Source organism: Cynoglossus semilaevis, chromosome 9, assembly GCF_000523025.1.
Source record: "Cynoglossus semilaevis isolate Cse_v1.0 chromosome 9, Cse_v1.0, whole genome shotgun sequence".
In the NCBI taxonomy this organism is placed as follows: Eukaryota; Metazoa; Chordata; class Actinopteri; order Pleuronectiformes; family Cynoglossidae; genus Cynoglossus; species Cynoglossus semilaevis.
In genome coordinates, this window is record NC_024315.1 from 16,581,129 (window position 1) to 16,598,550 (window position 17,422).

General features: G+C 41.8%; 1 protein-coding gene across 8 annotated transcripts in view; it reads right to left on the reverse strand.

Moving 5' to 3' along the window:
* Window positions 1-8,359: 8,359 nt before the first annotated feature.
* rgs12b (regulator of G protein signaling 12b) overlaps window positions 8,360-17,422 on the reverse strand; it is a 36,147-nt gene continuing 27,084 nt past the window's right edge. For 2 of the 8 annotated variants that reach the window (XM_017035046.2, XM_017035045.2), the window contains exons 7-19: window positions 16,494-16,666; window positions 15,880-15,972; window positions 15,563-15,706; window positions 14,264-14,446; window positions 14,026-14,179; window positions 13,672-13,766; window positions 13,238-13,450; window positions 12,588-12,661; window positions 12,339-12,465; window positions 11,842-11,938; window positions 11,589-11,653; window positions 10,165-10,342; window positions 8,360-9,853 (exon numbers count right to left, since the gene is read on the reverse strand). In XM_017035046.2, the coding sequence (XP_016890535.1) occupies window positions 9,270-9,853; window positions 10,165-10,342; window positions 11,589-11,653; window positions 11,842-11,938; window positions 12,339-12,465; window positions 12,588-12,661; window positions 13,238-13,450; window positions 13,672-13,766; window positions 14,026-14,179; window positions 14,264-14,446; window positions 15,563-15,706; window positions 15,880-15,972; window positions 16,494-16,666 (2,180 nt within the window). In that variant the 3' untranslated portion in view covers window positions 8,360-9,269. The remainder of the gene's footprint in view (window positions 9,854-10,164; window positions 10,343-11,588; window positions 11,654-11,841; window positions 11,939-12,338; window positions 12,466-12,587; window positions 12,662-13,237; window positions 13,451-13,671; window positions 13,767-14,025; window positions 14,180-14,263; window positions 14,447-15,562; window positions 15,707-15,879; window positions 15,973-16,493; window positions 16,667-17,422) is intronic. The other 6 variants (XM_025058593.1, XM_025058594.1, XM_017035047.2 and 3 more) reach the window with 6 other exon arrangements.

A 17,422-nucleotide genomic window follows, 5' to 3' on the forward strand; every position in this document is an offset into this window, starting at 1 on the left:
GTCCTAAAACATGAAACAGGTCCCTCATGTTCCTTAATGCTTATAATGCATGATTTCCCATTAACAGGGCACATCCACTCTCTTCTACCTGATTGGTTGGGAGACAATTTAACGAACAAGTACATTAACTGTGACCAAAGAGATTCACCTTCACCGTTCATTTCTTCTTCTTCTTGGTTGGAGGACTGCCTTCTTAACATGGCTAAGTGAACGGAGAGTTCTGATCTGGGGAAGGTGACGTAGTTCACTGGGCGATACAACGAGCTGAGATCTGAGGCAGCTTTGAATCCAACCTAAAACCAGAGGAGAGCTACCAGTTAGAACGCGCATTTCATATTTCTTGACAGTAAGAGCAATGAAGCTGCAGACAACAGATAGGAATCTTTTATATAACTCGGGAGTCACGTGTCATGTGAAAGATTTGTTCAAATTGAAGGAATCACTCGCGAACGACACATCACTAGATAAACACTAAATAAAAGTACAGATACTCCACTTACCGCCACAAGCTTTCGCAGGGTTGCCGTGGAAGTTTCGAGAACGACAGCTCTGTCCGCCAGGGCAGACATGTTTTGTCGTATGATAAAGTTATTCCTTTGTTGGCAATTGAAAACAAAGAGGTGGCTGAGATATGGTCAAGGATTTCCTTCGCTTTCAGAGTCCACAGAGGCTCACTGTTTGGCCTCGACCTCCATTTCTTATTCAGCACCAAATATCATCCAACGACAAGCTAGAGTCCGTTATCTGGCCACAATAACATAGTGGGAATCCGCGCGCGCACGCACACCCACGCAATGTTTCAGTTACTGCAGATTGTTTTTCCACGCATTTAATTTTTTTAACTCAGTAATGGGTTATTTTGAAATGTAACAAGGTAAAATGCTTGAGGCAAAATGTATTTTAGTGAAAGTAAAATGACAAATTATTTTAAAAATACTTACATATTACTCACAAAAACTACTCAATTACCATAACGTGAGTAAATGTATTTCGTTATTTTCCACCTCATCTCTGATACAATAACAATATAAAACGACAGTAAAGTAACGCGTGAAATGTTTATTGACAGGTTAACAACAGCAGTTGTACATTTTCACATATACACTAGTTATTGGATACCAGTGATTTTAACTTCAAGCTCATGGTGGTCAGTAGTAGTACTGCAGTTGGAACTTTACTTTATGGATGGTATGAAAAATTGAGAATTAATATTTATTACTTAAATTTAATTGTGCACTGTGTAAAAATGTGATACTTGTAAGTGCAAATTGAGCTTGTCAAAAGTGGGATGTATTCATACACAGTGCACAGATATATTGCAAACACTATTCTGTATTTTGTCCTTTTCCCTGTTAAAGGTAACCATATTAGCTGAGTAAAGGACCGTTAACAAGTGTTGAAGTTCCACTGCAGTGTTCACACCAAGAATGGGTCTGCAGTCTGGAACTGGGCCGTACCATGTGATTAATACCAGTCTGCCAGTACCAGTGGTCTGCAGGGAGTCAGGGAGCAGCTGCACGGCTGTTGACACAGATATTTGTCTCAGCTTTTAACCTGGACACAGTGTTTCAGCTGCTGCAGAGACCCTCAGTGTGGTCAGACACACATCAGCAGGCTGGATGCTGTGTCAGACTCTGTGCTAATGACTCACCTCCTGCTTCTCCTCCTCGACTTCCTCCTCAAACAAATGTTGCCTTCAATTTACTCTGGTTGGTCTGTCCTTTGTCCTGACTCTGCTTCAACTGTTTCTTGGCTTTAACCATGGAGGGCAGGTCTGAAGTCTGGTACACCGCCGCCCTCATCCTGCTGCTGCGTTGACGCAGCTCTAAGGCCACTCCCTCCCACTTCCTGTCCAGGGCCAAGCCCTGAGAGCCCCGTGGTTCTCGAAACCCTCGGCGTTTCGGTTTAGTTTCTTCTGGGTCAGAGTTTGTCCCAATTTTGTCCACATCCAAAGCACGATTTGGGGTCGCATGCGTTGAGCGGGAGGAAGGTGATTTGGATTTTCGACGTGAGCGTGGAGGAGGCCGTGGAGGGGGAGGAGGGGGGGACACAGAGGGAGGTGGGTGGTTGGAAGATGCTGTTCTTCTGCTGGGTATTTTAAAACCTCCTCCTCTTTCTCTGCTTCTCCATCTGTCTCTGTCTTTGCCTGAGAAAGAAGAAAAATATGAAGACGGATAGAGAACAGAAGAAACGACCGTCCACAAACACAACAAACGGTTAACATGATGGAAGAAGATTCAAACACACATTCTAATAAGACAAAAAAGGACAAAATGGTTCCAGACCCTGGGAAAATATTCTGAAAAGATTTTACTAATTTAGGTACAGTATATAGTATAGTGTAGTGTACACGTGACAGATACTGTATTCCCATGACAGTCAGCGCTGATGGGAAAGTGAATTAAACTCTCCTCAATGTGTGTATGTGCTGAGAGTGGTCACTGTGGACGCAGAATGCTGCCATCTGCTGGCTCAGATAAAGACACGTCTCTTTGTCAGTGAACCACCGCTGCTCCACCCTCACCCTCTGAGTGTCTTTACGCTAAATAGCTGTTTCTCCTTACCCTCAGCTGCAGCCAATCAGCTGTGATCTTAGAATTAGAAAAGACATAATTCCACTGCCAAATTAAAGAACTTATCAAACACCACGTAAAACCTTATTTTATTTTACGATCATTTAATGCAACACCCCTGCGGACTAGGGTCGTGAACCCCGGGGACCAGCAGTGGAGTTCTTACGTCCTCACGTGTGAGACGTGTTTCTGTGACAGGCTGTTAAAAAGCCATATGCAGAAAATAAAAGTCGAACTTTCCGAAGCTGATGGTTTTGCTCAAGTTATTTATACAACAAGAGAGTACACCGACGCTACAGAAGCAGCGGAGTTTTAGACTCATTCTGACTCCGTCTCTGGCCATGTGGTGGCATGTTTGTCGAGCACCATGGACGTCAGTCAACCTCAAAGCAGTTTAATCCAAATATATATAAACTTGATTATACTGGAGTAGAAATGCACTAAATTGCCTAAAACAGTTAGCTGAGCCTATTTTATGCTTAAGATTCAGATAAAATGTTTTTGAAACATCTACACTTGTTTAACATGAAATCTATGCAATTATTTTCCAAAAAAAATAAAAAAAAGTTCCCAAAAATGAATAAAAATAGACTAAATTACCTAATCGGGAAATACACATGAGGAAAATCCTTAAATCAAAGCACATTAGTCGATTTTTCAAAATGTCGAGTTTCCTCAACATGGCCTCACAATTGATTTCCAGCTGTTAAACACATACCGCGTTTTAAAAGAATCTGCGCTGAAAACACGCGCTGTCATAAATTAACTTCATACTAGAGGTTTATATAAACGACATTTGCTGTAGTAACAGTCAAAAAATAAATGAACGTTAACCCTATTTATGAAAATACTTACTTTCTTTTAGGGGTATACTGATCTTAAGGGTTGGGATGGGCGATTGCGTACTACACTGGGTTTTCTTGTACGCACGCGCAGTGGTCAAGTCATACAAATTGACGGGGAATAAAAATCTGATAGAACACGGGGGAAGAAATCTTTTCTTCGTGCAGTTTCGTCATCTCACCACTAGGCCGGTACAAAACACCATACGTATGTTTCCCTCTACTCATATGTACAGTATAAGGATTGAAAATCAGGTGCAATAAAGTGACAAATGATTGTTAAAAAGCGTTTCAGACCCTTTACCATCAAGCACATCACACACACATTTGCCCCGTGTGTGGCCCAGAGTATAAAGACTTTGGGGTTGTAATCAAAGGGTTGCCTGTTTGAATCCCAGTCCATGGCGGGGACTGTTAATTGCACCCCACTGTTTCTAATACACAAATACATTTAAATGCAGAAGACACGTTTGGAGATGTGTGTTTACAATGAAAAATAAAAATGCAGTTTTGGTCTTTTCCGTACTTTCTTTTCTCACCAGCAGATGGAGCCACACCAGTGAGAGGACAGGCATTAAACAGAACTGACTGTTGTCACATGTTACACCATGAGCAAACAACAAGTCACCAGTGAAGAATTATTGATGATCTGAAGAGAAACTGCAACAGAAAGAGGCAGCATGTGACAGTGAACACACACGCAGTGGAATACAGTTAGGTTTTTAAGCTGAAGGGAAATCGCATTGTGTGCGATTTATCGTCAGAAAAACTGTTCCCGGAGAATATTTGCCACTTTGCGATTACTACGATTACTGCCGCATGATCAAGGTTGCCAACCGTCTCTTGAAAAGCTGAACCTGCTACATTTAGAAACAACAGTACGTGTCACACTTTGTCCCGTGTTACTGAGAATCAAAAACAGCCACTAAATTGTCAATGGAATTAATGAATAACAAAGTGTGTTATAGGAAAACTTACGTATGATGAGGTACTTTTGTATGCAACACTCCCTAGAACCTGCAAACACACGTGTGAGCACTTGTTTAACACACAGTATTATAACCAGTACACAGTAGAGAAGAACAAGTTTTACACATATTTCCCTTCTATTGGAGTAGCAAATGAGGGAGGTTTAACCTTTAGAACAGAGGTTACCAACAACCACGTTGTGATTTTAGCCTCTACAGGAACATTTACAAACTGACTTTGTTACAATTTTGACAAAAAAAATGTTTTTTTTTTTGTTCCATCCTATTTATTAAAAACTATTGTCTACAATAGAAGAAAAAGCTGCCTGCTATGCTGATGACAGTATTTTCTCCAATAACCCATTAAACTCATAAGTCTTCCATCTGCCATAATCAGTGTTTTTGTAGAGGCTAGAGGCTAGCAAGACACTGACTGAAAACAACAGAACAGAAAAACATCACAGGATATTTACCTGTTTAATGTTAACTACTGAACTGCCTGATGCATAAGAACATGTATGATGTTGTACTATTAAAGTAATCATACTTCAACAGACATCAATCAACATAATACTGACTGTTTCCATTTTTTCAGTTCTGTGTAAAAGTGTAAAAACTGAAAATGAGATTTGTGTAGTGAGGGGTTTACTGATAATTGACTTGAAGAGAACAGTGAACAAGAACTGGGCTGATCAGACATTTGTTTATCAGCCTGAACTGAACAGATACATAAATAATGTGTCATGACTAAAACAGAGAGGAAAAGTTGACTCTGGTCACAATGTCATCATTGTCCCATAAATAGACAGCAGTAATGAACCAGGTCAAACATCTGCCTCTAATCATCCATCTGTGTAACAACCTGAACTTCTGTGACTGTTATATTTGATACTTTCTCCTGTTGAAAATACTCAGCTGTAAAACAAACAGAGACTTTGACAGACATTTCAATTAGGCTATTATTTCGCTGTGTTTAAAACTATTGAAGTATTGTTAAATATCCTCAAGGTTTTGTCATTTGTCAACGGTCCCCAAACACACACACACACAAATGTGCGTAAACAAAAACAGATTTCAATTTTCACAATAAGAACGCACAAGATCCTGGTGTCGTAATTATGAGATAAGGTGTTATCCAGTGAATGCAATTTGCTTCCGCAAGAAGGAACATCAACGGTAGGTGCACAAGTTAGCTGTTGATTAATCTCGATTAATTGAGATGACTCAACATTCCCAAATTTGACAAATAAATCTTTTTTCCTGTTATATTACCGGAAGTGACAGACCAATATCAGCAGGTAGATGTCACTGTTTCTCACCTGTATTATTTTTTTTTAACTAATCCAAAAAAATAAATTATCGACATGGAAATACAATTTAATATTTATTAAATATCATGCATAATACTCGTCATACATCCTGTGTTTTATTTTCCCATGATGCCATCTGACTGAAACTTTCAGGGTAAGACGATGGAAACAGGATGTGTTGAAAACCCACCGAATGTACTGTAAAGATGTAGAACCAAAACCAAACCAACAGAATCACTGAGTGGGTTCTAACAGGAGGTCGACATGAGCCTGCTCCAGAACCAGGTCAATCTGTGAGACTTTTATTTGATGTATTTACACACAGTACAGTCTAGTGAATGGAGGAGAATCCACCTCTGCTGGGACACAAGTGAAACAGCAGGGGGCGCTCTTCAGATTCACAGCGACTACAACAACACACCTATTTTTTGTTTCGTTTTGCAGACTATATACAAGTGCACACCTGTCAAATGAACAAAGAATGAATGCAGTGAGATAAAGAAGGTTGTTGAGGAGGAAACAGTACAGAAGTTCAGAGAGTTTCTGGTTTAAAACCTGCACAGAACCAAACAGTCCACTGTTTAACGGAAAGACCGTAGAGAGGAGGGGGGAGGAAGTTAAGTTTCTGTTGTTTAATACAGCGCTAAAAAAAGAAAAAATAGGAGAACAACAAAGTGTCTGCAAGTGTCAGCTGTGACTTGGCCTCCTTAAGAACTCTTTCTTACTGTCTGACCTTCAGGTAGTCCAGTCTGCATTGTTGTTCAAGTCCAAGTCACCAAGAAAGGTTGGCGTAGAGTCTGAGTCCAGAGTCAGAACTATAAACTCACTGAGTCATGAGGCAAGGGTCCCCAGTCTGACCCAGTCAGAGAAGAAGAACTCCGGCTCCGTTCAAACCACAGGTATTGTTTTTGGTGGAGGCCCATCTTTCTGCAGAGTTGTTCAGACTATAATAAATAAATGATTATTTTCCAGTTATTTTCTGCCTTGATTTAGTTTGTATTCTTATTTCTTTTCATTTCTTTACTTTTTTTTTCTCCTTTCTTTGCTCTGCGTTCTTTGTGGACAAAGTTTCTTTACTGTGAATGTGACACACACTTATTTACATTTAAAGGAAAACGTGACCAGTGTCAGACTCTAGTGTAGAGTGTTTACAGACCTGACGTACACAAGATGATGTGATGTCACATACACACACAGAACACTGTTTATGACAGTATTTATCAATGCTACACACATGTCAGTGTGTGACTTTCTATTTTGAAGTCGTTGTGTCAAACCTCTGTGGGTAGAACCACGGCTGAGCACCACTAGTTGTTGTTAGAGTTGTTCTTTACCATCATATAATCAAAGACAAAGTTGGATTTGTGTTTTGCAGTCTGATATGGACCACATATGGACCAAAACCTCGGCCTATTTTCCCCTGAAATGTAGATGTAGTGCCAGGTTTTGAAGCGAGAGTCAAGTTCATGATGAGCCACTGGGAAATGAACCCAAGTCCAAATCACCCAAGTCGAGTCTGAGTGTTTTCAGAAATGTGTGAGTAAACAGAGACTGTACTCTGAAACAATGTCATTTCAGAAACGTTAAGAGTCAAAGTTAAGTCTCCAAAGTCTGAGTCCAAGTCACACAAGAACATTCCACTGAAGTCGGGTCACCAGGGCGTTAGGATCTGAGTCATCAGCGGTACAGTTTGAGTCAAGTCCCACAGTTGGACTCCGGTACCAGAACACAATTATGATAAAACAGGTTACAAACAGCTGGAGCAGACGACTTCATGTGTGAGTGTTTTTCAAATTATGGGTCGTGACCCAAATGTAGGAGGTTTGGCTGAACATTGGAACAGAACTTTGGATAATGTGCAGATTTCCAGGTTTGATCATTTGAGAAGCACGACTCCAAATAATTCAGCCACAGTTCGTGCATGCTTTAGCACAGACTCTGGTCTTTAGTCTGGCGAATGAAATGCTTGATGTGAAGGAACATTTGTGCAAACACATTGTACTGTGTTCCTGATGATCAACAACAGCTGAGCCAACGACTGTGTCCATAATAATGTGACGAGTGTCTGTATTTACGGGGTCAGGCCTGTCACGTCAGCGTGCATTGTGCTCAAAAACATTGAATGAGTTCAAAATATCACATGATCCACTAATAAGTGCAGCACTGTAGCCTGAACATCAGCACAGAGAATAATGTCAGCGGTTTCTAAACCTCAGAACATCAGAAAACCAACGTTAATGGTTGGATGGTTAAAAGTACAAACTACTTGAATTTTAACATAAAATCTAATTCAATTGAATAGTTTGAATGTTTGAAGGCTAAAGTGCATTGTTAAATTCTGTACACTTGAAGGGTGACTGGGTGAGAGGGCGGTGAGGGAGGGAGTTTGGCACCGAGCGTCACCCATTCATCCTGAGCTCGTCCATAAGTCTCCAAGGAAAGAAATCCACAGCAAGCTGAGCTTCAGAGTTCACACAGATACACACACCACGCAGGGGGAGGTCACAGAGGTCAGTTCTGTCCAAAACTAATGCATCCATCTTTCCTCTGTCGTTGAGTCTGGTCTGCTCCACTTCATGACTGCTGCTGACTGACGGTAGACCCTGACTGAGTGCAATGTTGAAGTCCAAACAGAGTCCAGGGTTAGAATCCAAATCAACTAAATGAGTATTTGACTACACAAACTTTAATAAGAGCTAATGTTTATTAAATCTGGTTTTTAAATGATCTATTCCCAGGTTTAAATTTATCAATTTATTATCTAATTTAGTGCTTCGGAACTGTGGCAGACACACAATAAAAGTGTGAGATTATTATGGTCCTCATAGGGTTTACGCGCTAAACTCATATGCTCTCTCTGGTGAAGTTGGCTTCAATTTGGTCAAAGCAGTTTCACAAGAGCTCCAAAAGAAAACCAACTTCAATTAAGAGGCAAGTTTACACTTTCACTTAAATAGGTTGAAAGCGCTCAAAATCCTGGTGGAACCTTTGGCATCAATACATAGGGAACTGTCTAGAGGTTACCTAAAGGTCACTGGTTTAAATCCCATGTGAAAAACCTAAGAATTCACATCAACATTTTTGATGCTAATGAATTCAAGTCTAAGCCTGATGAGGATTTGAGCTGTTTTGAAATTCAAAGAGACAAATGTAAACATCGGTGGTGTAGAAGTCGTCAGTCATTTGTACTTGAGTATAATTCAGGTCATGAGTCCTAAAACCAAGGGTTTGGGTTGAAGTCCTGGACCTGAGGACTACAACAGTGTCTCCAAGCAGAGTATAGAATATATCACTATATTCACTGTTACATCAGTAGACTTTTCTATTGTATTCCGTATAAATCTTTTATTAAAACTAATGTTATTAGCACAACCCTGACTGAACTATTTCTGTGGCTGTCTTCAAACTGAAGGGATCTATAAAAACGCTTGAAGCCAAGAGGGAACAGAGAAGATCTGGATGCATTTAGCCTCAGACCATGAGTGGTCCACAGAGATCTTCAAGCTGACTTTAGGGATGGGGGTGTCCACCCTGTGTCGAAGTCAAGAGAGGGAAAAGTAGGAAGTTCAACCAGTTTCACACAGGGGAGGTACCTGAGCTCGGCCGGCCGTCCTGGGCCTGTTGTCGAGGTCGGGGTTCCGGTTTACAGGGTAAAGCAGAGGGGGTGACGTACGTGAGGCTGGGACTGTTGATGTCCCCCTCTCCTACCAGAGTCAGGTCTGACAGGGTGTCCTCCTCCAGCATCTGGACTGAGTCTGCCCGGCTGGCCTGGGGGTGGATGGGGGAGATGACATTGGGAAACGGAGGAAGTGAGGTGGCTTTCCTCCCCCTTCTGTTGTCAGTGCCCAGTGCTGAGTCCAAGCTGTGGGACTGATGGCTGGCACTGAGCAAATGAACGCCTCCCCCTCCTCCTCCTCCCCTGTCATTGCCGTTTGTCTTATTGCCCCGGCGACCGCTGCTCGGGAAGCTGCCGTTGTTGGGGTTACGGGAATTAGGGGTGGAGCAGCTGGGCTCAGAGTTGTAGGGAGGAGAAGCAGCCTGGGTGGTTGCCACCGGTGACAGGCGGAGAAAGTCAGGAAGCTGCAGGTCACTTTTGTTTAGCAGGCCTCTCTGGTCTTCTGCTCGGTTGCTCTGAGCTTTGGAAATGAGGTCGAAGAACTCTGCGCGCGCGCGCACACACACACACACACAGAGAAACAATCACAACCACACACATAGGCAAATGAATAATCACTCCAAATACCATGTTGAAAACAGTACTTGTTACTGAGAAAACATGCAGTAGAGAGCGTGTATTATTCAGTTAGACAAGTCAAAGCTACATTCAGTGTGAGCCAGGACAGAGAGATACATGGAGCCTGATCTTAAAGCATTTGGTTCTGCCTTTGCAGAGGGCCAAATAAAAGTGTTAGTAAAACCAGGAAGAGTGGGTGAGTGTGTGTGCGAGAGACAGAGGTGGTTCGGTCTTTACCTTCAGCTTCGTCTAGATTAATCTTTTTCTGCTTTCTTTTCTCCGGAGCCTTATGCAGAGAGACAGAGTGGGTGGGTAAGACCAGGCCCCTCGGGTCTGGGCCGTGCCCGGCCTTGCCGTTTTCCCCACGAGGGTGAGGCTGGGCTGAACCTGTTTTCCCTGATGACCTGTCCTCCCCCTGGGGGCCACAAGGAGAGCAGGAGTGGGGCATTAGAGCCCTGATGAGTCACGGTGCAGGTGAGGGCACGGTGGGGTAAAACATGGGACTGACACCAGTGATGACAATGATGGAGGTGGGTTTCTTTAGAGGGAGTTCAGTGATGATCACGGCTGACAATCATTTAATTCTTCAGACACTACAATGTGTATAATAAGTCTAATTCACTACCAGTCCATGGGGATGAACTCAGCAGGTCATCTTCAGGAACCGTCCCCCACTGTTATGAGGAACGTTCCTCAGATGCTGAGTTTTTGGTTTCGATGAAAACATTTGGACTTTTCCTCATTTTGTATGTTTTTTTTAATGGTATTTGAGACTGAATTTGTTTTAGTCCTGACCGTTTTTCCAGAGTACACTGCTTGGTGTACACATAACAAACAAAACATTAACTTTTACATGACATCAGGCCCCAGCGACAATGGATGAAATGCAGCCCCGGGTCAATACAGAGTCAGCCCTCCTTGTGCATTGAAAGTTCCAAAGAAATGGTTTTGTATATATATTTATATATACAAAATATAAAGAACAAGTACAAGTAACTTCATCCTGTGCACATGACTAGATCATTGAATTTTTTTTTTTTCTCTCTAACAGCAGAGCCTGCAATTATCCACCACCAACACTTAGTATGAGAACACATACTAAACCAGCACAAGGACAAACTAACTAACTAAACTACACCAGTCAAGTGGGAAATGAGTTTGCCTGAAGGAAATATTCTGGAAGCAACAATGACAAATGCCACCACCAACTACTTCTCCAACAGGAACTAAAAAGGTCGTAAGCTCAGACAGATGCTCTGTCAGGTTGGTTTTTTTTCTTTGTGTTTTCTGTCTGTTGAAGTTGTTATAGAAGAAAGAGGTCATAACCACAGAGCAAGGGCCGGCTGATGCATTGGGCCACAGGCGGACCACAGGCCGGATCATTAGGAACCATGGAAGAGTGACGAGGTTGGTCAGCCCCACAGCAGCGGTGCACACACATACATTGCAGTACACACAGTTGCATACAGCCTCAACAGTACACTGACAGAGACACAGGTTGTACATTTGTGCACATTTGTGAAACAGACAATGGTGACTGGAGACGCAGACACTTAGTAGCGTGACATTGTGGACCAGGAGGTGGAGACGTTGGGTTGGTTATAAAACATTCCAAAAGCAGGAAGAAAATGAGAAAATAGAAGGTTTGGAGGAGATCTTACTGTTGATGACTGAGTTCTACTGGTGGAGGTGGAGATCTTGGACACAGCAGCCTTCTGTTTGTCTGCTGGAGGGAAGAGAAGAGGAAGATTTAAAAAAACACACATCTCTTACTACTTATTTACATATGCTGTAGAAAAAACATCATTAACGGACACAGTAGTATACGATATCCTTTTGTCTGACGGACGGTCTTCTGTCTGAAATCAACATAAATCAATCTGCTCCATCAAAACCTGGGTTTTTGTTTCTTACTTTTACCAGGAGCGTGTTCTCCTACGTCTAACACCACTCGTAGCCCATCAAGATTGGAAATGGGAAGCCCGAGATCTAAAGGTTCTGACTCCCCACTCTGCACCAAACACACACACACACAAAAAATTGGATTACTGCAGCATAGTATTTTTCAGAGACAGGCTTCAGTACTGTAAACTGGAGGTTAAACTGTTCTTCCTGAATGCACTGCCTGAGAATATTAGTGTTTCAGTTTTGGAAAATTATTATTATTATTATTATTATGAAAACAAAGAGATATGACTCCTGATAGCATAGATGTTGCGTGAACATATACAATAGGTTACAAAAATAACTTAAGGTAGCTAAAGGTTAGCCCAGAAGACATTAGGTCAAACTTTTTAAAAATGTTTCTGAAAATGACAAAAATAGCTGTTAACATTATGATACAACCTGACTAGTTATTAAGTTATCAGTGTTTTCTTATCTTTTAACAACCTGAGGCAACAGTAACTTACGATGCGTGCTACCAGGTCTGAGAGGTGCAGCCCATATTTGGCCACCACTGGTCTCAGAACCTCAGTCACTGGTTTGGTGGGTTTAGCTTTAAGACCTACAGACCGATTTATAGGAACCAAGTCAAGTCTGGAGAAGAAAAAGAAACTGTTGACAGCCTGTTGTCTCTAATGTTGAAAACGATGAAACATTTAGAAAAAAAACAATTATCAATAGAATTCAGCGCTGCCGCCTACTGGACATTAGTGTACCTGAAGAGTGTGCGTTTTTCTAGTCGCAGGTCCCGAGAACACAAAGTCATACAGTCCTGGTCGAGAACAAGTGGCTGAGAAAGAGAGAGAGAGAGAGGGGAAAAGAGAGAGGGTGGGAGAGAGAGACCATCATCCTTAATCATCATGAAAGTCCACAGTGTAGATCGCTGCAGTTTAAGATCACTCTTCTTGTGTCTCATTCTGTTTAACTTTTATTTTCTCTATACACGATGAAAAAAAGAGTAGAAAATAGAAGGAAAGCATTCTCTTTAACACAACGATTAACAAAACACTGTAGAACTCATATGTATGCAGATATAAATTGTGTAATTTGCAAACGATGAGGAGGAAAGAGGTGAGAAAGAGAAGAGGGACAGATGGCTCTGTAATCACTGATGGAGAGAAGGTGGACTCGGTGACTTCACTGACATTACTTTATCTTGCTTCAGTCTGTATTTTTAATATAAACTCAATATAGACATTGACTGTATGCACCATTTTTCTCCCTGTTAAATGGGGTTTCCTCAGGAGGATATTTTAAATTACATTTCTATCTATCCAAATGTGGTTTGTGAATCTGGGCTATAGAAGTAAAATTGAGTTAACTTGACATGTTGTAGTGACCCTAGTTCACCGTGGTGTGAAGATACCTTCTCCCCTCCAACCAGGAAGAGGTCAATAGCTGCCAAGTTGATGCAGAGCTTCTCACAGAGGCCCAGCAGCAAATCTCTGATGGACACTCCAGACCGGAGAGGCACAGAGCAACATGAGCCGTCCGGCAGGCTAATGTTACACTGCCTCAAGGGGGCACTGCCAACTCCCCGCTCAGCTGATACTGATACTGCACCACGAGAAACTTCCACCTGAACAAAGAAAGTGGAGATAAAGACAGGAAGAGTTTTTTTTTTTGTTGAAGAAACAAAATAGAAAAATGTAACAGATAAACAGGAAGAGACGGTCTTCCAAAATTTCTACTTTTGGTAAGTGGTAAATAAGTTGGAGTGTGGTGGAAAATGATCTTTAATAATCTGCTACCGTGAGGTCTGAACTGATCATGAGGTGATGTCACTGTCTCCAGACTAACCTCATTTCTCCCAGACCCTGACGTTCCCAGTTCCAGACTGGCTCCTGACGACAGGGAACCCTGTGATTCACGTCGACCGTTACTGCCAGAGAAATCTGAAAAAAAAAACAGTTATCCAGAACATGAAAAAAAAACTGAATTACATCTGTGTCAACAAATCTCAATGGAACTGTTAAAAAAATATTTTAATATTTAAAATATTTTTTTTTAAATTTTAATATTTTTTTAAATAAAGTAAATTCTAAAATCTTTTCCAGTAAGTTTATTAAATTCCAATCGAAGGAGATTAAACCTCGACTACAGTGTGTGTGTGTGAGAGAATCAACTCAATCATGGAATAAAAAAACTACTCACTGTAGTTAAAGTCAGTCAGCTCTCGTTTCTTTGGACCTTTGCCGAAGCTCCTGTTTCGGGACCAGGAAAAGAACGGGCCTTTCCTCCTGTCTCCTGACTCTTCCCTGCTGTCATCATTCAAAGATCGACCTGATTTGCTCTTTTTATCCTCTTGCTAAAAACAGAGCAAATCAGAACAATGGACACTCGGGCAGCTAAATGACATCAATGATGACATCATCGATTACATCATGTTTACCTTCTTGGGTGTAGAGAGGTTGGAGCGGTCCGAGCCTGTGGTGCTGTGTTTGGAGGTGGGGCTGCTGGGGATTTGGTAAGGGTCAGGCAGGGGTCTGCCCTCAACTTCTGCCAACATACACTCCTGGTAGAGCAGTGACTTGAGGAAGCGGGTGTAGCTGTCAAACTTCATCAGGTTAAAGATCTGAGGAACAGGAAGAAACGATACACGTAAAGACATCATTGCAGAAAAAAAGACAAATAGACAGAAACACTGAAAAGTAGACCTGGTCCTAGTAACAGGAACCATTTTTAAACAACTGGTTGAAGAAACCAGCTTGTGTACATTTGAGAAGCGAATATGCTTGAGCTGTGAGTTCCTGGAAATTTGAAGATTTATTAAAATGAGGCAAGCCTATTTGCAGGCTACCAGAGTGTCTACTATGTGTGTGTGTGTGTGTGTGTACTGAATGAAGCACAGACAGTAATAATCCTGACTCATGCACAGCTGGTTGACAAGTGTAAACCTGTGCTATTTGTTTCTCCCTACGTGTTTGTCGCATGTCTTTGAGAGGATGTGTGTGTGTGTGTGCGCCTGTGGATGTTTGATGTGTAAAAACACAGAGGCTGATGGTGAAGCTGTGAGCCTCGTGACTCTTATCAGAGACTGCACTTCTGAGCTCAGTTGTTCAAATCAATAGAGCTTTTCAGTCCAACCCCACCACCTCAAATCACCCCCCCCCCCCCCCGCCACACCTCCAGGTCCTACCACAACATGAACATCTAAGAAGCCTTTCACATTCATGGTTCCAGAAAGCCTGCTATAAATATAAGTAGAGCTTGTGCTGCAGTGAGACCTGAAGTTGTAGTACTCTGACATATTCACCAGGGGTCTGTGTGGATCCAAACGTATGAGTAATAATGACATTTGTCTTGGATAAAACCTGATATGCATGAAAATCAGTGGCAGAGCTTCTCAGACCTATTACTCAAACGTCTTGCTATTTAAGCCAATGATTCACAAGCTTTTTCTGCAGCGCACCCTGATATGGATTGGACTATTATCAAGACCACCCAAGCATTCACAGCTAATACTTTGAATCTCCACTGAACTTTATCAAAAACACTGTAAATCCAAATGTTATTGTTGTTGAAAAAAAAAAAAGTGATGTTGTCTTCTGTAGATTAACCTCACAACCACAGCCTGCAGTGTCTAGTCTTTATACCAAGTCTGAAAAAGTCGAGTCTGGTGAAGTCAAAGAAAATCCTCAGTGTCAGTAGGGGGCAGTCCCTTCTTTCTGGTCTATTCTGATGTATCTACCTGCAGCTGCTGCTCCTTGAACATGTCTGGTCGGGGAGCATTGAGGATGTCATCAGCCAGCTGAGCCTGACTGTCTATGTTGACTGGCGTGGTGGCTTTACTGGAGAGGAAACTGTTGTAGATTTCCCTGGCACGCTGAGAGAGCTGGAGAAGAGATGAGGATGTTTGTTAAAACTGTTCAAAAAAACACAGGTGAAAACAGTGAATATTAATGTGACAAGAGGTCTCCAGACAGACAACAGGGCACTACAGGGCAGTATTAAGCAGGTAGTATTAGTTCAAACATGTAGTAAAACGGTTTATTCTAGGTCTGTTACCTGCTTCTTGTCATTCTCAGGGACATGACTGAAGAACTCACAGGCCTGCCAGAACAGGATGTTCTCTTCACTGAACTCCTTCTTCAAGAACTCCTGTTGTGAGGAAAATCAAAATGATGTTAAATAAAAACACCTTCAACATGACACAGTTGTCAAATTAAACAATATATCAGTAAAACTAAGGAAGAAATGAATAGAAAGGCAAACTTCATAGATAACACAGTCAGCTGAACAGAAAGTGAGCAGAGCTTTGACACCCACAGAAGAATTAAACTTTTTTCTTAAAGAAAAAAAGGCAGATTATTTATCACCATCATTATTCTTTTATATGAACAACAGAAACATGTCCTCTGTATTTAATGTCACAGGGAGCAGTGGGTGAGTGAAGGGGGGGGGGCATTGTTCCTCAACACATCACAGCCTGGGGGATTCAACCTGGCAATCCTCCAATCACAAGCCAGTTTCTTTTTAAATTGCTAATCGACAGACTGCCTGAAGTGAAGTACACCTCTGGTTTGACTGGTGTGAGTCTTGTTTAACGTTTGACTCTCTACTATGAAAAAATAAATAATACGAACAGCTATCCTAACTTCAGTCACGCGTCGACATCGTACCGAGAAGTAGCGGATTCCCAGGGGATCCTGCAGCAGCCTCTCGAAGCAGACAGCCCAGCTGGCCACTCTCCTCTCAGTGTGGCGCCGGTGGCTCTGGACACTGGGCAGACTGGCATTACTGTTCAGACTGTTGTCACTGCTGCAGCCCTGCAGCTCCACGCTGTTCAGCTCTGCTGACACACACACAAACACACACAGAAACACGTCAGACATCTGCACAGGAGCAAGGAATCCTGATGGTGCAATCACTGGATCAGCTCCAGAATTATACCTCATAGTATGACATTTAACACAACAGCAAATCAGCAGCTTTGTTACATCTGTGTATTGGCAAGAATTTAGCCACGCGATACGCATCATGATATAGGGGCAACGATACAATACATTGCGATATACTGCGATACTAGGTACAGCAATATGTTATTGTAGGAAACCTGTCAGCACAGTAAACACACAGTGCTCAACATCAGGTTAGTACAATGGGAACATTTGTAACAACTAGAGAAGAAATAAAAGCAAGATAAAATGAACCAACTCCATGAATATTTGACTGTTAATTGTTAAAATAAAAATTGATACAGTGCTGTAAAATATCGATTGTGGAATGAAATATTGCAATATTTCAGTGTATCAATATTTTCCTATACCCCTAAATGCTCATCATCATGTTGTTGTGGTGAGTGTCCTGCAGGAAGGACAAATGTTTTTAATAAACCTCCAGACTGAGCACAAGCCTTCACATTCAAGCAGTGTTACTGAGAGCACACAAAGACACAGTGTGTTGATGGGGGTTTTCACACTTGTTAACTGAAGTGTTTTGTTTGTTCTGTTGCAGAAACAGACTGTCAAACTAAATAAGGACATTAAACCACCGGGGACAGTGAGGGTCTGAATATGTGGACCACATCCCTGCTACTAGGACAGAGCAC